Here is a 25,175-nt window from a genome sequence, read left to right on the forward strand (position 1 = left end):
TTTACCAAGATAATAAAAACAGTTTTATAAAAACTATTATTAATTATGGAATGAAGTAAGAAAATAATTTTCTATCTCAAAACACATAATTTTCTTAAATGTCCCGGAAAAAAACATTCACAGAAGAGCTAAAAAGGCTCTCAACTTTCATTCATCTGAATAAAAGTTGGCAACCCTTCATACAATTTATCATACTTACTATCGAATGAACAAAATAATTAATGGATACATATAATTAAATCCATATGAAGCACATTTTTAGATTATGTTTATAACCAAAAACTTTGGTAGGACCATGGAATAGTGATTCCAAACGGGTATCGGAAACGATTAAGAAATATACTGCAGAATTTCATTCTATTTTCTTTATAAATCATAGAAATTCTGAAAAAAAGGAAAAATAAACTTTTCCCACATTTTTTTTATACTACTAGTATGTTAAAGTAAAGATGTCGCTTGTGGCGCAATTTTATTTGGTATTAAAAAACTGTACTGTGAAAAATATGTACGCCATAGCATATTATATTTTCGATGAATGTTTATCATTTTTTAGCATTTTCTCCCTGGTGAATTATCTTTTATGTTGAAAGTTCACTCTTTTTGTGGAATATAGCAGCACTGGCTTTGCATATTATGAGGCTGTTAATTTCAAAGTTGGTAACCTGCATATTCCACCATTTTGAGACACTCGCAAACAACAGCTGTCAAGCACATTTAGGACTACAAATAGAATATTTTATTTTTGCAAACATATTAATGATCAATTAGGAAAAGCGAGTTGTAAAATAAAATATCCTTAACGTCATAAGAATTAATAAAAAATCATGTATAGAGTTGATATATATAAAAAATGGAGCCTGATGAATGTATTCAACTTTGCACTCGATTTCCTGTTTAATTCTATTTAACTAACAATCGGAGCTGGATTTGATATTTTATGAAAATACATATGTACGATGGAATTGTACTCACAGAAATTGAGTCAAGAACAATATAAATAAAAGTATTTATGAAGGTTACCGACTTTGAAACTAATAACCTAATATTATTTATGTTGATTGAATTATTTCAAAAAAATGCAATTAACAGTGTGACATAATAAGTCACTAAAGATAATGATTATAAGGAAGAGTTTATATTTGCTATCATTCAGAAAAAATTTTATGGCTACCAATTCAATAAAATCAATGTGAAATCGCTATTATATGATACATATAAAAATGTCCCTCTAGTAATCTAGTTGGTCAAAACTCTGATGTGGTTAAATTAATTATTAAATTAAAAAATGGATAAAAAACGATAATTTGAAAGTCCGAATGAAGTTATATGTCAACCAACATGTTAAGTATTTTTCAATGTACTGCGAAAATATTATAATATGAAAAGTGTGCCGTGACATGAAAAAGGTTTGGAATCACTGCAATAAAATTAAATTTTCTTCAACGTTTTTGTACATAATTATATTTATTTCATATCATTACTAGTCCAAGTCGACCCTGGGTCTCGAAAAGGTCGCCAGTGTTAAGCTAGATTTGATATAAATAAAAGAGATTTCACGATTTTCAAAAATGAAATATAGAAAGTATGATTTATTCAAAAATATTTTTATTAAATTCAACAAACTTATCACACTACATTTAAGTGATAAAAATACCGATAAAATCTGATACCTATAATAATCAAAGACGGCTGTTGAACGAGCGCACATTTTACGACGGTTTTTTTAAATTGTGAGTTTTAAGAAACGTACATATTGATTAGTTAAAATACAAAAAAATGTTATTTAATTGGATGCTAGGTTTTAGAGTGGTGAAGGGTGGAAGTGAGCTGTTAGGATCTGACATAAATGATGCATATTAACTTTGTCAGTTACACGTATTTGTTTTTATTGAACTAAGACTATTCCCACAATGACCGCGTGGCTTAAGCGTCGGCCTATAGCTTTGTGGGTCCCAGGTTTGAATCCTGGGTCTGTGCAAGTACACATATTGCCTTTTTAATTTGTGTATGAGTCAGAGTATGGACCTAATGAGTTGAGGAAGTGGCTGACATCCATTTCTCGTAAAAAAATAAACCTGGATCGGACATGGTTGAAAAAAGAAAGAAAACTTACAGATTGAGTTTGGAACATGACTACGTATTAACAAATCTAATGAAAATGTTATGTATACCTGATAATTATTAATAAAAGACAGCTTTATCATTTTCGTTCTCAGATAAGACCACACTGAACTGACCATCATCAGAAATCAAATTCCGATAAAACCTATAATCAATATACAAGGCTTGTATTACAAGCGCATTTGATAATTATGATTAGGTTATTACCCATCTAAAATGATATTTAAAATGAAAATTATTTTTGGGCTTCATTCCATAATTAATAATAGTTTTATAAAACTGTTTTTATTATCTCGGTAAATTACACACGCAAGAAAAAGAGCCGCCTATTTGGGTACCGCTGTTTGAAAATTATTTTTATCCTTCAATCCATAATTAATAATAGTTTTTATAAAACTATTTTTATTATTTTGGTAAATTACACACGCAAGAAAAAGAGCCGCCTATTTGGGTACCGCTGGTTGAAAATTATTTTTATGCTTCAATCCATAATTAATAATAGTTTTCATAAAACTATTTTTATTATTTTGGTAAATTACACACTCAAGAAAAAGCGCCGCCTATTTGGGTACCGCTGGTTGAAAATTATTTTTATGGTTGATTCCATAATTAATAATAGTTTTTATAAAACTATTTTTATTATCTTGTAAAATTACACACTCAAGAAAAAGCGCCGCCTATTTGGGTACCGCTGGTTGAAAATTATTTTTATGCTTCAATCTATAATTAATAATAGTTTTTATAAAACTATTTTTATTATCTTGTAAAATTACACACTCAAGAAAAAGCGCCGCCTATTTGGGTACCGCTGGTTGAAAATTATTTTTATGCTTCATACCATAATTAATAATAGTTTTTATAAAACTATTTTTATTATTTTGGTAAATTACACACTCAAGAAAAAGCGCCGCCTATTTGGGTACCGCTGGTTGAAAATTATTTTTATGCTTCAATCCATAATTAATAATAGTTTTCATAAAACTATTTTTATTATTTTGGTAAATTACACACTCAAGAAAAAGCGCCGCCTATTTGGGTACCGCTGGTTGAAAATTATTTTTATGGTTGATTCCATAATTAATAATAGTTTTTATAAAACTATTTTTATTATCTTGTAAAATTACACACTCAAGAAAAAGCGCCGCCTATTTGGGTACCGCTGGTTGAAAATTATTTTTATGCTTCAATCTATAATTAATAATAGTTTTTATAAAACTATTTTTATTATCTTGTAAAATTACACACTCAAGAAAAAGCGCCGCCTATTTGGGTACCGCTGGTTGAAAATTATTTTTATGCTTCATACCATAATTAATAATAGTTTTTATAAAACTATTTTTATTATTTTGGTAAATTACACACTCAAGAAAAAGAGCCGCCTATTTGGGTACCGCTGGTTGAAAATTATTTTTATGCTTCAATCCATAATTAATTATAGTTTTTATAAAACTATTTTTATTATTTTGGTAAATTACACACTCAAGAAAAAGCGCCGCCTATTTGGGTACCGCTGGTTGAAAAATATTTTTATGGTTTATTCCATAATTAATAATAGTTTTTATAAAACTATTTTTATTATCTTGTAAAATTACACACTCAAGAAAAAAAGCCGCCTATTTGGGTACCGCTGTTTGAAAATAATTTTTATCCTTCAATCCATAATTAATAATAGTTTTTATAAAACTATTTTTATTATTTTGGTAAATTACACACGCAAGAAAAAGAGCCGCCTATTTGGGTACCGCTGGTTGAAAATTATTTTTATGCTTCAATCCATAATTAATAATAGTTTTCATAAAACTATTTTTATTATTTTGGTAAATTACACACTCAAGAAAAAGCGCCGCCTATTTGGGTACCGCTGGTTGAAAATTATTTTTATGGTTGATTCCATAATTAATAATAGTTTTTATAAAACTATTTTTATTATCTTGTAAAATTACACACTCAAGAAAAAGCGCCACCTATTTGGGTACCGCTGGTTGAAAATTATTTTTATGCTTCATACCATAATTAATAATAGTTTTTATAAAACTATTTTTATTATCTTGTAAAATTACACACTCAAGAAAAAGCGCCGCCTTTTTGGGTACCGCTGGTTGAAAATTATTTTTATGCTTCAATCTATAATTAATAATAGTTTTTATAAAACTATTTTTATTATCTTGTAAAATTACACACTCAAGAAAAAGCGCCGCCTATTTGTGTACCGCTGGTTGAAAATTATTTTTATGCTTCATACCATAATTAATAATAGTTTTTATAAAACTATTTTTATTATTTTGGTAAATTACACACTCAAGAAAAAGAGCCGCCTATTTGGGTACCGCTGGTTGAAAATTATTTTTATGCTTCAATCCATAATTAATTATAGTTTTTATAAAACTATTTTTATTATTTTGGTAAATTACACACTCAAGAAAAAGCGCCGCCTATTTGGGTACCACTGGTTGAAAATTATTTTTATGGTTTATTCCATAATTAATAATAGTTTTTATAAAACTGTTTTTATTATCTTGTAAAATTACACACTCAAGAAAAAGCGCCGCCTATTTGGGTACCGCTGGTTGAAAATTATTTTTATGCTTCAATCCATAAATAATAATAGTTTTTATAAAACTATTTTTATTATCATGGTAAATTACACTCGCAAGAAAAAGAGCCGCCTATTTGGGTACCGCTGGTTGAAAATTATTTTTATGCTTCAATCCATAATTAATATTAGTTTTTATAAAACTATTTTTATTATCTTGTAAAATTACACACTCAAGAAAAAGCGCCGCCTATTTGGGTACCGCTGGTTGAAAATTATTTTTATGCTTCATACCATAATTAATAATAGTTTTTATAAAACTATTTTTATTATTTTGGTAAATTACACACTCAAGAAAAAGCGCCGCCTATTTGGGTACCGCTGGTTGAAAATTATTTTTATGGTTGATTCCATAATTAATAATAGTTTTTATAAAACTATTTTTACTATCTCGGTAAATTACACACGCAAGTTAAAGAGCCGCCTATTTGGGTACCGCTGGTTGAAAATTATTATTGTTTATATTTTTTTATTTTTCGGGATTTCGGCCTTCGGGATTCCGGCCATTCGGGATTTCGGCCTTTCGGGATTTCGGCCGTTCGGGATTTCGGCCATTCGGGATTTCGGCATTCGGGATTTCGGCCTTCGGGATTTTGGCCTTCGGGATTTCGACCCAAACCCGTAAACGGGGTATAGCAACACAACAATTATTATGTAGCTAGGATTGTTCACATTTTTATTGGGGTTTTTTACAGTCAAATCGAGAAAAATACGCATCTTTTCAATATTTTATATTTTCTGATAAAGCAACCGCCGTATGAGACTATTAGTTTCAAAGTGGGTAACTCCATATTCCACCATTTTGAGATAATAAATTACAAAAAACCGTCAAGCACATTTAGAACTGCTAAGGGCATATTTTATTTTTATAAACATAATATTAATAAGCAATTAGTAGCGAAATAAAGTATCATGTTGAAATGACATTAAAATCAATCTTGGGTATAATTTTATTTAAACTAACCAAACTAAGCTGGATTTGATTTTTTGTGACGATTTGTGGTACGACTGAAAAATACTTACAGAATCAGAATTAGGAAAAATATTTTAAAAGCAAAATGTAAGTTACCGACTTTGAAACTAATAGCCACACATCTGGTTCGTGGGAATATGTTACTTGTGCATGTTAGCCATAATAACAAGATAAAATAACTGGATACGGTAATAAACAAGGGTATGCTGTATAATAGTCTACTAAAAAGTCTCAAATGGAAATGGAGAGGAACATAGATTTTAATGCTTACAGAATTTTAATTGAGCATTGTATCCATTCTAGGAAGTGTTCATCCGGTGCTGACGGTGATGCACACCAGCTACTCCTGCCAGGATGTGCTGGAGAAGAAGACGCCTGACTGTAGTAGCCCAAACCACAGCCAAATGTCCAGAAACTCTTCCAGAAAGTCTAATAATTCATTATTAGTCAACAATGGTACCTAAGTATTAGGATTTCCTCATAATTTTCGAGAATTTCATACTAAAATCGTTTGGTTAGATTTTCACTTGAATTAAAAAAATAACAAAAATGGAAGATTATATTATCATAATAAACAATATCGTTTATTCAACGAATAAATCACTATTTTTAAGAATGTAACATTCTTTATATATCACACATAATTCGGAAACATCTCAAAAATTCGAAAAATCTTGAAAAACATATATGACGACGGACAGGGCTCGAAACTACATCAATCGGATTCCGGTTAATGTGCTTTACCGATTTAGCCATTTGTACCCTACCTAATTAAGACTATATTAATTAATAGTCATGCAATTTAATCGCTTCACGTGAATTTTTGCAAAATTTTTAGCTACTGACTTTTGTGGTTTGAATAAATGTACAGATACTATTAATAATTGATACTTACCTTGATTGCTAGACAGCGTCAGGATCTTTCCAAATTTTAGTCTTAATGTACTTGCACTAATTTAATAAACTTTTATTTTATTGAACTAACAATTTCCATCTCGAGTAAGGAATAATCCGGCATAAACTTAAACATGTGTCAAGAATACGTCATACGTCGAATTACTGACAATTGCTCTCGGTTTATGCATTGCGCATTTAATATTGGTGTATTATACACACTATTGTTTGTGCATAATATGTTTCATTTTCGTAGGACACTCATACATTCAAAACCCTGCATCAAAATTTAGTGTTTGAATATTGCCTATCGGAGTACTATTTATTATCTGTTCTGTGGTCGTAATCCGATGGATACAGTTTCGAGTCCTGTATGACAACATTTTTGAAGTTATACATCTTTTGGGGCGTTTGGTAGAGAGTGAAATTGAGAGCTGCGCGCGCACACCGTTACGAAAGTGCGCGACAGTATGACGTTAGCTGCGAATCAGTCAGCTGTATACAAACGCAAGTTTGATAGTAGAATTATTCCGTTGTTTAGGCAACGAATTTATTATTGACGGCCATTTGCAATTCCTTACGTAAACAAACGATTAAACGTCAGAGTGACAGTTGTTACTTTAAAAATATAAGTTAAAGTGTATAGAAATAAACCAACGGCGCTCCAATAAGCGGTAATTTTTCTTGAGTGTGTAATTTAATAAGATAATTAAGAGCTAGTCGAAGAATCTAGGTTATCACAGGTTTTATTTTTGTTTTGTTACGCCAAAGAAGTATAACTTCTAACGAAGTATAACTCACACAGATTTTTTTTCAAGATTTTTTCTAATAGGAATGTGTCTGAGGTGTTATGGAAATAATATTACTGGAATCATTATTCTTTATTTCCAGATATCAAAAACTTGGTAAGAAAAGCATCAGCCATGGATGTCCACACTGTCAAAGTATCCCTGAAAGACATTGTCTGCTACCTCTCACTCCTGGAGGCTGGCAGACCAGAAGATAAACTTGAGTGTAAGAAGGTTTCTTTTGAATTTGTTTTCTGTTGTGTAGTGAGGGTACTTAGTGCAAATGTCTACCAGAAGATAAAGATGATAGATACCCACTGACATCGCACTTTTTATGACTTCACACATAAATGTACGCATTTAAAGCCCCGCTTACGATCGTAAAGTCGATTTGTAATGCATTTGAAGTTCATTCCCCCATAGGAACAAAAGTTTTCAGTTCAATCTCATCAGTGACGTCCCAAGTCAAAGTACCACCCTCAAGTAGATTTAGGACACCTACCCCCTTTCATTGTTAGTCTCAAATTGTATGCAGAATTGTTAAGTGCATACTTACACCTATCTTAAACTGTGTCCGGATACTTGTACGTATGCAGTTCGCCGTATCACACAGTGAATTAATATTGTATCGGAGATATTATATGGCAGTATATAAAGAACGTCCAACCTCTATGGGTCGTATAGTACTGACATAAAATTCATGTCTAAATAAAACACGGTTCTTACACTTTACAGGAAGCCAGCAGCAAACAAATTTTAAGAATAGCCGATATATTGGATTGTTTGTTAGGTTAGGTTAGGTTTTCATTCTTGAATTCATGAATTTTGCCAAAATCAGCCATGAAAATTGAATTAATGTTCATATTGAATCTAATAAAATTGGAAACCGTATAGTATACGGTCATCTCTTTCCGATAAGAAATCTCACGGCGAACTGTGCCACGGTGAAATGTTTTACGTAAGTACAATTTATATGTACCTAACCATCTTAAAATCTTCAACAGATAGATGCAACGAAAATCTTTAACATAATGACATACATAATACTACTTAGGATTACAGCATTTATATGAAACAGCTGTGGTTTTAGGTACATGAAAGACTGAGGCACTGACAAGTTTGGAGGCCCCCTTACGATTTTTAAAAACCAAGATGATTGATACTTTCTAATAAAGTAACCACGTTGTCCGTTTCGTGGAAAACCGTTACTGCTTTTCAAAAGTTGTAATGATCGTGTTCGTTCCTTCATTTGAAGTCCTTTTTAATTGACTGCCCCTAAGCAACGAATGACCAGTCTGCCTTCACGGGAAGTCACAGATCCTCATGCATGTCGAATAAGTTTGACGCATTCTAAATATTCCACACACGCGTTCTGTAAACGGTTCTTATACCTACTTAACTTTTTAAATCCATATTCATCCTGACCAATGTTGCCAGATGTCCTGATTTTTGCGGGAAGTCCCGCTTTTTAAACAAAAATAGATTGTCCCGCGCGGGACAGTTAAATTTACGATTATTCAACAAAAAATACAAAAAAAAAACGTTTAGGGTAAAACAAAAGAACTCTATACTAATTTAATTTATTTTAAGCATATTAACATCTAATTGCTAATATATACTGAACGGGTATTTTCTCAGATGAATTTTAAAATCAGATGCAAGAAACAGATGTTCTATTGAGTTGATAAAATCGGAACTACTAGTTCAATTCAACATGATATACCTATTCGTGTGCTGAATTTTAAAAATATATTTTTTTTTAATTTTCTTTTTTGTCCATGTCCGATCCTAATTAGATCACATGGACCTCCATAGGGTGGAGGTTTGTATTAACGGATTTTTTGTTTTTACGAGAAATGGATGTCAGCCACTTGCTCAAACCTATTGGGTCCATACTCATACACATACAGAAATTGAAAAACAATATGTGTACTTGTCAGATCCTTGATTCGAACCTAGAACCCACAATTTATTAAGCACCAGTAAGAAACTCTTCAGGCAGTAAAATCTTCAGCCAAGTACAAATGGGCGAGTGTTGGGAAAAAATATTGTTTAATATTATCATTTTGATAGTTAAAGAGTTTTGTAGTTTGTGTTATGTCATTTATGATTGATATTATAGAAATAAACAGAAATATTGAACTATGCGTTTTTTAGGGTGTCCCAGTTTTTGCTACCTGAATCCATTTTTCCCACGGTGAAAATCCTTAAATAATTATCTGGCAACACTGATCCTGACACAATTCACTTCCACAAAAACATTCCACTCCTTCTCTTCCATGTTTCACTACTGTATTGGTCCGAAGCAAGAGGGACAGTGATGTCCTGTGGGGGTAGGCAGACTGAGCGTCGCTGAGTTACCCGTAGGGCAGCAAATCGAGGAGAATAATTAGGTACATATAGAATTAGCTAGGTACTTAAACTTAGTAATAACGGAAATATCTTTCCATTGTAGGTGGAAACAAAATGTATTAATTACTATAAAAGTTTTGACAAGACTTTTTTTGTTGTGTTCACGATGTCTAGTTTACTTTCGTCATCCTTGGACGTCATATCAGCAATCACACGTGCTTATTTGCGAAATTTATTTGAATTAAAGTAAGGTACATACTTACCTAATTTAAAATTTATCCAAATATTATGTTTTCCAGTCACTCGCGAGTTTTGGAAGTTGTCAGGTGTATTTTTAAATGTTGCTATCTGAAACTGTTGCCTCGCAGTGTTATCTATTGAAACAGAGATGGCATTTAAATTAGATTTAGTGGTATATATCTTGTTAGTAATTTTTCTATACAACACATTTCTTAGATATTGGAGTCATGAAAGGATGATGAAAAGTAAAAAGTAAAGTGTGTAAAAATGTGGCGGAATTTTTGCTTTGCTTAGGGGCGACATTTTGTATAGGGACGTCACTGAAGATGGCGGATTGTTACTACCCACAAGCAAAACACTATATTTGATTGAAAGTAATATTTTTCCAGTCATGTTCCGGCTATATGACACAGACAGCAACGGAGTGCTGGACACAAACGAGATGGATTGCATAGTCAACCAGATGATGGCCGTCGCAGAATATCTTGGATGGGATGTATCAGAACTGAGACCGGTAAATAAAATCTTAATCTTACAAGGAATGGAATCAACGCAAGAAGTAGGCTTGAGAGTGGGTCTATTGCCTGGGCTCCGTATTAGTTAAAGTACGGTCATATGGTGGAGAGGGTTCAGAAGAAATTTTTGAGACTCCTTTACTCTAGGCTGTATGGATAATTGTCGAGACATTGTAATAATTATAGAGATTTATATTTAGCGATATATTTATTCCGACTTATATGTGGTGTAAGTACAAACTCTACCATTCTTGGTAGGTATCTGTGATAGTTAGATAAGACAATAGACTTCAATCCAGAATGTGAACCCCCATTTTGTTTTTGGGACTGCCAATAGAAGAAAATTAAATTATAATTAATTAAATTATTACAAATACAATACGTTCAATAATTTTGATTGCAAAATCGAATTTGACTTTAACATTTTTAATCTGGAATCCGTATAATTCTCTATATAGAGTCGAAATTCTTTAAATTATATGTAAGTACCTAATAATTTCATTATTTATTCCGCTCTTCTAGATCTTACAAGAGATGATGGTGGAAATAGATTATGATGCTGATGGAACCGTTTCTTTGGAAGAATGGAAACGCGGAGGGTGAGGATTAACATATTTTAATTTCTATATGTTTTTTTAAATAATATAATAATGCATGAAAACATTTCTTTCAACACTTTCTCAGATAGATTAAAAAAAATTTTATGGTTACCAACATTATTAATTAATTATTAATTTTATTAAGCTCACATTGTTTATAATAATATTAGATCAAATTCAGTACAATTTTATTATTTTTTTTCATAAAAACTAATAATTATATTGGTTACTGCTACTTCCATCTGTCGAATTTTTTTAATACAAATATTGTATAACAAAATTATTTAATAGATTACCTTAAAAATCAAGCTAATAGATGTCAGTGTAATAGTATTATAATATTATAATGGAAAATAATAATATTATCATTTTTATTACATATGACACAATAATAATATTATTATGAATGTGAAGACGAAAAGTAAAAATATACTATTACGTGAAGCAAAATATATGGCCTTCCACAAAGTGTTTTTTGGCAGAAATTGTATGAAGAATGGAAGACCTATAATTTTTGCTAGATGCAGGTTTTAAACCAGCACAAAAATGGCTTCAATGACTCCCACATTTTATTGAATTTAAATATATTGTAAATTAATAATCAATATAATATTTCTAATATGGATCCCAGTAGTTAGGTATCTTAAAATCAATGTACATGTACTTATTTATTATATTAGAGATGATTCACTGTCATTCCGAACACTATTTTCTATTTTTCTGAATATTTATGATTCAACATCTTTCGATTCCTTATTCTATTCAATATTTTAAAATCAGTGCTTATCAATGACTCATTATTAATGATAACACTTATAATATTTTGATGATTCAACGTCGTTACATTCCAATAATATTTATTTATTTTAAAATATATTGTTTTCTCAGATAATCATTTTAAATTCTACACGTTTGTCTTACAGGTTGACAACAATACCTCTGCTTGTACTCCTGGGCTTGGACACGAGCGTCTCAGGAGACGGAGAGCACGGCTGGCGACTGAAGCACTTCAACCGACCAGCTTTTTGCAATTTGTGCCTCACCAAGTTGGGAGGACTTGGAAAGAAAGGACTCTGCTGTATATGTAAGCTTTCTCGCTATATGTATATAATATAATAATTTTATCTAAGTTAAACATCTTGTATTTTTTCTAGTTAAAAATAAATTCAATAAAAGCACACAATTACTCGCATAAAACCAAAAAACCGCAGACGCCTTATGTCACCTATTGCACCTCATTGCACCCACTGAGTAGTGGCATTGGCGAAGGGTGGAGGTAGGCTGTTAAGATCTGACATAAATAGTGTACATTAAACTTTGTTAATCATTTGTATTTGTTTTTATTGAATTAAGACTTCAATTTATAGATGGTGTTGGTTGGTTTTAAAAAAATAATTAAGCTATGCCTAACCAAACCATAATAGTTTTGGTATACTTTGGGCGATTCGACAAAATTTTACACAATTTTTCATTCATACTTATTTGTTTTCATTGGATTAAGAATACATATTACACATATTATTGGTTTTAAATTCATTAAGCCCTGCCTATACCAAACTATAATAGATAAAAAATATTGTTCTATCTATAAAATATCTAAAGTTATGTATGATTTAATTGTATAATTTTAGATATTTTGTAGATAGACGAGTATTTTTTGACTATTATCTATTATGGCTTGGTTTTCGTAGGGTGTAATTCAATTTTAAAAACTAACCAAAACTGAAAATAATTATTGTAGTTTTATTTCAATGAAAACAAATACGTATGACTTACAAAGCTTAGTGTGCACTATTTATGGCAGATCTCAACAGCCTACCTCCACCCTTCGCCACTGCTCAGTAGACAACTTATACTGGTGGATATACAGTAGAGATTATATAAGCACAAGATTCACTATCATTCGTATATTTTCTTTCTGCTAATGTCTCTGTAAAATATTGTTTTAATCATAATCAACCAAAATTATTTAAATCTATTTTTCTAGTCTGCAAATACACAGTACACGAGCGTTGCGTCCAGCGTGCCCCAAGCAACTGCATCCAGACGCATTCTGGTGCCCGAGGAGGTACTGGAGTCGTCGGGCCTCCCAGGCACCACTGGGTCGAAGGCAATTGCAGAGGGAGGTGTGCCAGGTGCAGAGCTCCCGTAAGAGGGGCTGATGGCATCACTGGAATGCGGTGTAGATGGTGCCAGACCTTGGTGAGATGTTGTTGAGTGTAGTTTTAACAAGAGAAATAACATGCATACTTATTTCTAAGTATATAATCATGATGTAGAGCTGCACTAAATAAAAACACTTTATATTATAATATAAACAAGTAAAATGTTCAGAAATGCTAAAAGTGATTACTAAAATATATGTATGACTCAGAGTTTCCCAATCTTTTTTGGATTGTGTAGATACCTTTCTTTAAATCGTACATTTCATCAGTGCCCCCACATAAAGTCAGTACAAAATGATATATTGTAATTAAATCCTGTTAGTTTGTTTTTTTATACAAGCAGAACATAATAATCATAACCATTTAAAAATACATAAAATGATACAAACTGCAAAAACTAATTTAGATAATATTATTATTATGAACTTTGTTCCTTTTGTGAACGAATACCTACCACGTGACTTAAAACAGATAAAATGATTCATCCAGCTGAATATAAAATGTATCAATTTATATTCTATGTCCTGTTTGAATATCTTAACCCCATATTTAAATATATATATACGGTCCTTTCGCATGATTCATTCACGCGAAAGGACCGTAAGAGAAACTGAGAGAGAATGGGTTAGGAAGCAGACAGGTGTACGCTATGTAATAGACGAAGTTCGGAGGAAATACGTGGCAGCGAACGACATAGGATCGAGAGAGTTGGAAGAAGCTTGGGGTGGCCTTCATCCAGCAGTGAATTGACCCCGGTTGATGATGATGATGATGATGATGATATATATATTATATATATTATTCAACACTATAACAGGCCTTCTGGACCAATGACAGTAGTGCAATAATAAAAGTGAAACAATTATTATAAACACTTAGACTTGAAGAAATTCACATAAATATACTGTGACCTCACCAAGAATCGACCCTGGAGAAAGGCCAGGATCTGCACTGGACTACAAGGGCCTCTAATGCCCTGTAACTGTGAAACTTACATATCAAGTACAGTTGTGAATTATTGCAACTAAAGTAGTAGTATCTTTTTTGTTTTAGGTTCACAATCGATGTTGCGGTGGTATAAAGACGGAATGCACTCTTGGCCAACACGCAACACACATACTTCCTCCTAGTGCCATCTGTCCAAGAGTTTTGGACAGACAGAGAAGTTTACCGCCTCCACCAACACCATCTGAGGTGAGATTACATTAGCATTTTCTTGTCAAACTGTTTTTTTTTATTCAATTAGGAATACACAAGATTTCAGAATGTAGCATTCGTTATTGAACATATAATTTGGAAACACCTCAGAAACATACTTACACATTATTATTTGAAAAATATGACTGCCGAATTTGTATAGAAGATGTGGAATGTCACCAATATACTTTACAAATTAAGCTAACTAGACAATACCTAATCATTAGTTGTGTAGGTCACCACGGAGCATAGGCGACACAGGGTTTTTTTTGCTAGATACTTCTTCAAACAGATATTATCTTATTATTATTACCATCATCAGCCGGGGTCAATTCACTGATGGATGAAGGTGTCCCCTAGCTCTCTCCACTCTTCTGGTCCTTAATTCTTTGCTGCTACGTACATTCACCGAACTTTATAAGTTTATTTATTCAGGACGTCATTTGCCCAGCGGTTGTCATTTGCATATTATGTTATATATTTATTATTTATTTTTGTTCAACCAAATTGCTTCTGGTGTTGATATATTCCACTTGCGTGAGGGTGAGGTTAGGTGGACGCTATTTTGTAAATTCTTATAATAGGGTCTCCTTAGCTAGCTCGGTGTATTACTTTGAACTACTATAGATGTATAATTGTATTTTCACTGCGTTTGTATGTTTATATTATGTTCTCTTCTTATATTTTATGTTTTTATCCCTTTCATTACTTTTTTTTTTTCTTTATAATACTGTTTCATGTCATGTGAACGTCTTAAACTTATAATTTGTAATGTTCACAATATGTAAAATAAATAAATTGAATTGAATTGAATATAATAATAATTTTGTTTCACTTGAAAATGTATGTACAGAATTACTTCAATGTTATTTTACACTTAGGATGAAATCGAGAACTTCAATAGACCTATTTACTTATAACCTAATAAACTGGGCATAAAAATTTGAGAGAAGCGGTTAGTCAGTCAAATTCCGAAGTGATTATGTAAAAATTTATTGTCCTTTTTCAATTAGAGCTATGAAATTCGAAATTTTGTGTACTCACCTAAAAATTTTAATATAAAAAAATTTTCTTTTGGGAAAGCGACCCAGAACTATTGTATTTAGCTCTACATCACCACTGATCATGCTGAAATTAAGTAATAGCTATGCGTTTGAAGTGTTTCAAATATGAGGGAATTTGGGTAATTTTATTTCAATTAATATTCGTTTTTTTCATGATGATGTTATGTTATGAGATTTGGCTGATGTTTGAACATAGCTGAAGAAATAAAAAAGAAGACAATATAGAATTACCTAAAGGTACAATGAATATATCTATTTCCTTTTTCTAATGTATATCTTGGCATATTTCAGACCAACATTGCTGTGTTATCAACCTCCCAATCGATGCCTTTGGGGATGGGCTTCGGAGTGTCGTCATCGACGTCAATATCAATATCACCCGCGACACCGATGCCTTCGATGCGTGTCCTCCCATTACCAGCTCGCGCCTGCCCACTCTTGGTCTTCGTCAATCCCAAGAGTGGCGGGAGACAAGGCGGCAGGATCATGCGGAAGTTTAGATACATTCTGAATCCTCGGCAGGTGCACGACTTGAGCAGCGGAGGGCCAGCTAATGGTGAGAGAAATTCACGAAATCTCTAGAGTTTGAAGATGGAAAGCATAGCTTTAAACAATATATCAAGTTGCAGCACCATGTAAAATTATATTAATCATCATAATCATTAATAATCACAAGCTCTCAATCTTTTATATGCCTTGCACCTCTTGGAAATATTTGATCAATGGCTACAATTTTTTTGTCTAGAATCTAAGATGAGAGCTTTTTTACTATAAACATATCTGTTTTTTTAAGTTTTCCTCCCAAAATTCAAATTCAACTCGAGAGTTTTTTTTATTTGCAATAAACGCTTTATCGCCATATAAAAATGGGCATATTGTTCAAATTTTAAAATATAATATTTGTTTAGTATTTCGAAAAACAGTTGTACACACAAAATTTTTGTTTACCTATATTTAATTTACAGAAATAGACACCTTATAAATACGTCATTTGTCCTGGATTATCAGTAATGCATGAAAGAAAACATAATATTAAAAAGATATGTAAGAGAGAGAGAGACAGGGAGAAAGCGTATTAAATATACATGATAAATGCAAAGTCTAAATTTGAAAAATCAGTGGAATCGTTTATTTTTAATTGGATCATGAAAGAAAACAAATGATACTCTCATAATAGTTTGCCAACACCAGAACTATGACAGTAAGATAGAACATACACGTAAACATATGAGAGAAAGGAATACAGGGAGAAGAGATATGAGAATGTTGACAGGTGATGTTGCCACCTGGTAATAGGTATTTGCTAGTTATTATAATGCAATATAATTATGTACCTATGTATGTATATCCATATTTTTTTATTGTTTAGGTCTCTCCATGTTCAAAGACGTGAAAAACTTTCGTGTCATCTGCTGCGGTGGTGATGGAACGGTCGGATGGGTTCTGGAAACGATGGGTAACTATTATTTTAATAGTATTTATGAATTTATGGGCATTTTGTTTATAGGGAGCGACATGTCAAATTATTATTATGTTGGTCCTTAGTGTAATAGGAGTTTACCACAGGTAGAGTGGTGCCACAGGTTTACCACAGGTGCTTTAAAGGGAAGATTAAAAAATTCTGGACTATACAGATATAACAGTACCTATACCATGTAGTCATTTTGGATTTGAGAGCTAAGGTGACAGAAATGGAAAAAGAAACTTTTTCAGTCCATCAGATTATATCATTGTTCTCATTTACCATTCTCATAATAGAGATACATCATTATAATATATTTGTCTTGATTTATTTATCTGTCTGTCTATAATAAATGAGAGAAAATATATGTAAATGTGTAGGAGAGAGCAAGACAGGGAGAAGACGTATTAAAAGGGGTAATGTGAAAGAAAACATACACATAAATGCGAATTTTAAACATGAAAAATAGTACTGACATGCAAATAAAGCAGTGTTTCTTAACCTTTTTAATCTGCGACCCAATTTAGGGTAATAATTTTGGTTCGCGACCCAAGATAAAATATTTTTGTACTTATTCATAATAAATTTTAAGAACTTTAATATAAGCAGACTATAATATTATAATGGTAACAGAGAAACAGAGAAGAGAATGTAAAAAAAAATATTTAGTAGGTATCATTTCAACTTTAAATACCGCATTATTTTATAGAATTACCTAATATTTACATTTATATTTTTACGGCATTTAACTGTAGGTACCTCTGAACTCCAAATTTATTTCAAATTTAACCTCTTTTTACTGTTCTTTAGATAAGATTCCATTGGAAATACAACCAGCTGTCAGTGTGATTCCTCTTGGAACAGGAAACGACCTCGCAAGATGTTTAAGATGGGGCGGAGGGTATGTATATTGTACTTAGGTATAGATCTTTTATTTTATGAAAGCGCACCCCCACTCTACTAAGCAGGGCACGCAGTTGCAAAATTCTAAAGATAAATAATTTCTAATTGCTCAGCTGTAGAGAATTATAACTATTTATGAATTAAACACATTTTTGAAAGACACATGGCGATCTTATTGAAACTAAATACTGAATATACATAAGTTGAAAACATCTCATACATATCCACACTAGAAAAAATCATTTTGTAGAAGAAAAAAAAATATGACACCCGATGGGACATGAACCTGTATCTGCTGGATTCGCGCCAGTATGCTTTTCTAATTAAGCTACGGGCATCTTATTGAATTATGACGATTTTAACTAGTAGTTGTTAACATGAAATGCTTATCGAATTGCGTTATAATATAATGTTTGAGGCTTTCACTGTTGTTTTTTATCTTAGTAGATTTTTGGGTTTCCACCGTGTGTCCTACTTCCTTCTTTACTCGACTGAAATCCATAGAAACCCTATTAATAGGGATGATGGATTACGGTTAAAAACGTCATGGCTTCCGGCACTATCAGCAAAATCCAATATTCGAGCCGGTATGTCTGGTCGTAACGATTGACAGATTACTCTGAGCAATGTTTGCTCTTATCTAATTGGATTCCTTTTGACATTCTTAGAGCAACGTTTACATTCATATACCTACACCACATTTAAAAACATCATAAAAACATATCATCTATTGATAATGGCCTCTGCAACGAGCTCGAAACGTTGAGTAAAGAAGGAAGAAGGACACACGGTGGAAACCCAAAAATCTACTACGATTGCGTTATAATGTTGGCTATTGGTTTTAGTATATTAAATTAAGGTTGGTATCAATTAATTCATTAATTACTAACCGACGTTGCGGATTACTCCATTATTTAGTTTTTATAACATACTTAAATATGCTAATAGTTAAATAAATTATTTCTTTTACACAAGATTGGAAAAGCATACTGGCACGAATCCAGCAGATACAGGTACAAGTCCCGTGGAGTGTCGTATTTTGTTCGACAAAATGAATTTTTCTAGTGTGTATATGCATGAAATGTTTTCAAATTATGTATATTCAGTACTTATATACAATGTTACATTCTCAAATCTTGTGTATTATTCATTGAATAAAATAAATAGTTTATTAAAACTAAATACATCCTCAGAAATAAACCGACATTTAAAAAAGAGTCACATGTTCAAAGAACTAAAGAATCCGTCTCAGATTGATGGATGAGAGTTTGTCTTTTATCTTTAGGTCTTTAAACATGTATTTGTATGTAGGCTATTGTATGACAGTCCAGAGAATCTTGAGTAATGCCATATTTTAAAAGCATCAATATTTTTTGGTCTATCGCACTTGGTTACATGTAAGTTGTACGTATGCAGTTCTTCGTGGAACACTTATTCGTGCGCCGCAGTATGTGAAACATGAGTTCGTATAACATTTTATCAAATGACGAGTTCTTCGTTGAACATTTCACCGTGGAATACATTTCACCGTGGAATACGTATTCTACAACATGTGGCGCTAGTTTGCTGTTCCAATTAGATTCAATACGAATTCTATGAGATGTCTTCATTGGTTTTAAATAATTTAATGTTGAAACTACGTAAATAATATACCTATACGATGTGATTGTATTCATAATCTACTTACCTACCTATTTTCTAATGTGTGTTCCTTATATTACGATGGTTTTGTTTTAAGTGTTTTATTTAGACATTAGTATTGTCAGTTACCGAAATAGATATATTTTTTAAATATGATTAATAAATAATATTATATTTATAATTCCCTGTGTAATATATTAGTATTAGCTAGTATTAGTATATTAGTAAGTAATATTGCACTTTAATGGTATAAATTATCAACAGCTATTTATTGGTGGTAATTGGTAAAATATTATATTAGGAGATTATCTTTATTATTAGAATATTATGGTTTCAAATGTTTTATTCAGAATCATATTTTCTTACCAAAACATTTGAATAAAAAAATTACGTGAAAAATGTTTTCTTATTGTATTAATATGTATATTTATATTTGTATATAAAGACAGATCAAATGTTTCTTATACACATAAATTTTGCGTGTGCACAATGGACATGTCGATTTGAAACCTTTTTTAAGTAGGCATTATTGAAAATACAAAGATGGCAATACCTACCTACTTTTTTTTTTTTTTTTTAATGTATATGGGTACATAGGTATGTAGATAAATGCTGTTGTTTGATTCATTTAGGATATTATTGATTTTTATAGATAAGTACGTAGTACCTACTTTAATTTTAAATATTTGTGCCCGAGTTGGGGGAGCGGTCGTTTATAAAGAGTGGGTTCGATCCCTTGGATGTACCAAAATACACGTTGTTTTTTTAAATGTGTCTAATGTGGCTTATGTATTGCGTTTTATTTTAATTAACTACCAAATATGTTGAAACTTTATTATAGTATTATAAAAAATGTGTGTTCTTATTATTTTACTTGATTATTATAAAATAATATTATGGACAATGTTGGTTTGAAACTTTTTGTAAATGGATATTATTGGAAATACGAACTTAAAAATAAATATACCTACTTATATAGATGACTGCATTTCAGCGCTCGAAATAGACCGGAACGCACCGGAGCGCCGTTCCGGTTCACACAATCCCCAAAATTATCGCTCCGTCTCGTGTAAATATTAATTTGACCGTCTGAGCGAGATATGTCATATAATAAAAAATCTAACACAATAGTTTTTTTAAATACATATATGTATAGAATTAGATAAGTAACAGTGTTATTATTTTCGTAAAATTATCAAGCGCTCCGGTTCGTAAAATTTTCCATTTCGAGCGCTGCTGCATTTATTGAATTCATTTTGGATATGATTGATCTTTACAACTTTATAGATAGGTACTACTACATAGGTACTTTAACTTTAGCATATCCTGATAATACAGGTATGGTATCCGACTTGGCAGAGCGGTTCCATATAAAAAGTGGGTTCAATCCCGTGACTGGATAAAAAATACATGTTGTTTTTTTAATGTGTGTTAATCCAACGTGAGACCAACACTTATTGTAACAATTATTACAATAAGATCTTTGTAATTGTTGCAATAAATGCTATATTTTAACAGCAGCAAGATAGGTGCTGTTAAAATATAGCATACAAACCTACCCTAAGTTTGATAATCATCATCATCAGCCTGAATCTATCCAATGCTGTATGAAAGCCTCTTCAAGCTGCTTCCACTTCTCTCGGTCCTGTGCGTTGCTTTGTCACGTACTTCCGCAGAACTTGATCATTTCATCGATCCAGCGGCCTCTAGGTCTACCTTGCGGACGTTTTGTACTTCTTGGATACCATTGGACATGGCTCCCACAAAGGGAGGGCTGGTAGGGCTCTAGCCTGAGGGCCCGAGCTCAGGAAGGGCCCGGCGTGGCGAATCAACCAGATAAGTGATTTAAACACATCACAAATTCTCTCGAATAGTAAAAAAAGACAAATAGATGAATTCAAATATACAAAAACACTAAATATATACATTAATTTCACCGCGTACACCATTTGGAAAAGATCATCATACTATCTTTATCTTTAGCGATAGGTAGGGGGCCCGTGAAATATCTGTAGGTATATTTATTTATAAACCCTAACTCCGGATATTAGGTATGTTACAGTGGCCAAATATTTTTTGTGCACACAATAATAGAAGCACGTGAAAGTTAAAGGACATACCTATACAATAAACTGACCCTAATTTCTATACAAAATCATTACCATCTGGATACGTCTTTTGTCATTTTTATGAAATGCAGTCTCAGAAGATTCCACCAAAATACAACGGATTTGTAATTGATTTATTTCAAAACACTACATGAGTTATTGATTTTTTAATTATATTTAGGACATGTTGGTAGGTACTGCATACTTTACATATATAAAGATCGATATTATCCTAAATGAATTAAATAACAGCATTTATCTATATACCTAGGTAAAAACATTTATTTTTTTTAAATTAAAGTAGGTATTGTATTTTCAATAATACCTACTTACAATAAGTTTTAATTCAATTAGTCCACTGTCCGCACGCAAAATTATGTGTAGGAGAAACATTTGATTTGTTTTATTTATACTTATACCTAAGAGAATATTTTTCATATACTTACTTAATATATATTTTTTGGTACTGTTCGGTTATACGAAATACAGCGGAAAACAGATTTTGAAAATACCCGATATACTGGATTATTTGTTAATTTGGGTTAGTTTAGGTTAGGTTAGGTTGGGTCAGGTTAGGTTAGGTTAACCTAACAAATAATTCAGTTTATCGGCTATTTTCAAAATGTGTTTTCCTCTGTATTCCGCATAACCGAACAGTACCCATTTTAAATATCTATAGGTCATACCACAGAACTGAATAATAAGATAGAAATGCGAAAGCCAGTCACCATCGATCAAGAATTCGAAGCCAGCATCGCAAGAAATACTAAGCCCGTTTAGTGTCTTCAAATATTGCCAATATTGAATGCGCGTTTCGTTTATGTTAAAAACTTTAATGCATATTATGATATTGTTGTTATAATTTAATAAAACGCATTTTTTGTAGTACTTATTCTACTTTTAATTAGGACCGGTTTCGTCCGCCTCAGAGGGACATTTTCAACTGAATACATTTTTTTAAAACAATATTTATCAAACAAATTCCAAAGCGACAGAAATAATATAACAACAACAATGCAGTTCCACCATGAATTGACAGTAAAGTTAACAAAATAAAACATATCATGATACTTACATAATGTAAATAACATATTCTTTATCACGTGGTTATTGACTATACTTCTACTACTTCACTTGCATTAAAAACAACATAAAAAAAACTATAGGGCATTTTATTATTTAAATTATCAATTAATGACTTTGAAAGGCATTAAAGAATCGTTTGTACTGGAAAAAATGACATATCGACATAACCACTTCTTTTACGAATGTAAAGAAATATAATATTTTTTATTTACAATTTTGAAGTAAATAATGCTATTTCGGTAACATATAATATGTATGTAAAATTATAGCACTTAAACCATCGGAGTATATGGGAAAGACGGAAGAAAATAAGTAGGTAACTAAATTAGAAATACTTTCATATTGTAAATATATTTATGTAGTTTCAACATTAAGTTATTTAAAACCAATAAAGACATCTCATAAAATTCGTATTGAATCTAATTGGAACAGCAAACCAGCGCCACATGTTGTAGAATACGTATTCCACGGTGAAATGTATTTTACGGTGAAATGTTCAACGAAGAACTCGTCATTTGATTAAATGTTGCACGAACTCATGTTTCACGTACTGCGGCACACGAATAAGTGTTCTACGTTGAACTGTTTACGTACAAATTTCCGGATACGATCGCACTTATGGTTTATGTTTTCACTACAAAAAGACCAAACTCTATTCGAGATGAATTTAAGATACTTCTGTCTTTTTATAAGATGTTTTTCAGTGATACTATTGCTTTTATACCATATATTTAAGATTTTGTATTATGTATTGACAAAAAATTATTTTACAGGTATGAAGGAGAATCTCTTCACAAGATCTTGGATAAGATTGACAACTCCACAACAGTCATGATGGATAGATGGATGATTGATGTTAACACTACAGAATCTGTAAGATATTCATGTTTCAAATGTTCAAAAGTTATTCTGTTTAATGGGAATTTAATGGGAAATATACTTAACCAGTTCTTCTTAACACTCCTGTTACTGTAATGTCACCTTAAGGTTATCCGACCCATTAAGGCGATGTCTTTGGCCTAAATAACACATATAATGTGACTTTTACGCCATCTATTTATATTTAAAGGCATCTACCATGAATTTCTAAAAATCTGTTACTAAAAACTTTGGCCAGTTTCAACCAGATGGCAGTGAGTTACCATAACTAATTTTAAAAGTAAATTAAAGTTGCCAGTGGAATGGAATTCTAGATGAAAAAAATTGCTAGACAAAAATTCATTTACATATTATTATTTAAGAATATAATAATATATTCTAATATAACCTCTTGAGACCCGAGGGTCATCTTCATATTTCACCTATTGCTAGAATCATCAATACTACATCTAATTAAAATGTTATTATATTCAAAATTGATAGCGTGCCATTGATAGATATCTGTCAGATTTAATTTTCCTGTCATTTATAAATTCACATCAGAGCATCACATTCCATTATAAACAAAAGAGATAGATCTAAAAGTATGTGAAATATGTAAAGAGAGACATACTTAATTGTGAGAAAAAGATATGAAGTAAGCAGTACGACGAAGATAGTATTATGACCGGCCTTCTTGTAGGTTGTAAAAATATATAGAAATACTCGTACGATTATAATTAAGTTTTGGTGCCTTTGAATCATTTTTAGATAAAACTAATAATAAATAATAACGATGAAACGATATTAGACTTATCTATGTAGCCAACATTGGCATTTCGCTTTTACTAATATTAATAAATTAATTATTTAATAATTAATTAATAAATTAAGTATCTCGTACGGTAACGTTGGTAACCCAAGGTGACATCACCGGAATGGACGGAATTTATTAGTGTTGTAAAAGAAACATTAAACAAAAACCAAAACTGCAATATATTCATGCGTTAAATATTTAATATATTGTGGTGTTGCGAAAGTTGGTAAGTCGATAGTTTAGGTATTTATAGTTAACAACGGTTTATGTGGCCGTATATAAATGTGTATGCTAGAAAATAAATTCAAAGACATCCGATATATTATTAAAGAACGTATACATAAAGCACAAAGAAATTCGCATTAAAGCACCTGTACACGTGCTTGGAATTACTATCCGCAATAGTGCTTATTTTAAGCTATCATGACAATAACTGTTTACACGTAAAAGTACTGACTGTCTCTCCAATCTAATTTTTCAAGAGTAAGCAAGGCGCGATGTTGTCATTTTATAGTACTATCTGACAGGTCGTATTGGAAAATCGGTTAACCGGCATATACACCCATATTGCTCTACTGCGCAGACGCAGATCGAAAATAATCTTACTTGCGCGTTGAATTCGGAACCTTCCAAACTTGTTTGATTTATGCACGCAATCTTGCCAACTGCAGGATAATACATGTTTCCCCATACATTTTCTTACTGTGCACAGTAAATCTATGCACGTGTAAACGGGGTATTATGCCTGATTTTAGAGGGCATGTCAAACTTTCAAATTGCAATAACTCCATAACATGAT

The 25,175-nt window shown here is 31.7% G+C and overlaps 1 protein-coding gene across 1 annotated transcript in view; it reads left to right on the forward strand.

Annotated features, from left to right (window-relative positions):
- Dgk (diacyl glycerol kinase 1) overlaps positions 1-25,175 on the forward strand; it is a 70,844-nt gene that overhangs the window by 37,204 nt on the left and 8,465 nt on the right. Inside the window, exons 4-14 of the mRNA XM_085943256.1 lie at positions 5,991-6,143; positions 7,473-7,595; positions 10,351-10,475; positions 10,999-11,075; positions 11,999-12,159; positions 13,063-13,277; positions 14,294-14,434; positions 15,793-16,057; positions 16,871-16,957; positions 17,774-17,864; positions 23,475-23,604. Of these exons, the coding sequence (XP_085799382.1) occupies positions 5,991-6,143; positions 7,473-7,595; positions 10,351-10,475; positions 10,999-11,075; positions 11,999-12,159; positions 13,063-13,277; positions 14,294-14,434; positions 15,793-16,057; positions 16,871-16,957; positions 17,774-17,864; positions 23,475-23,604 (1,568 nt within the window). The remainder of the gene's footprint in view (positions 1-5,990; positions 6,144-7,472; positions 7,596-10,350; positions 10,476-10,998; positions 11,076-11,998; positions 12,160-13,062; positions 13,278-14,293; positions 14,435-15,792; positions 16,058-16,870; positions 16,958-17,773; positions 17,865-23,474; positions 23,605-25,175) is intronic.

This window comes from Rhyacophila brunnea, unplaced genomic scaffold (assembly GCF_057557595.1).
Source record: "Rhyacophila brunnea isolate RB1 unplaced genomic scaffold, BYU_Rbru_1.0 scaffold_15, whole genome shotgun sequence".
In the NCBI taxonomy this organism is placed as follows: Eukaryota; Metazoa; Arthropoda; class Insecta; order Trichoptera; family Rhyacophilidae; genus Rhyacophila; species Rhyacophila brunnea.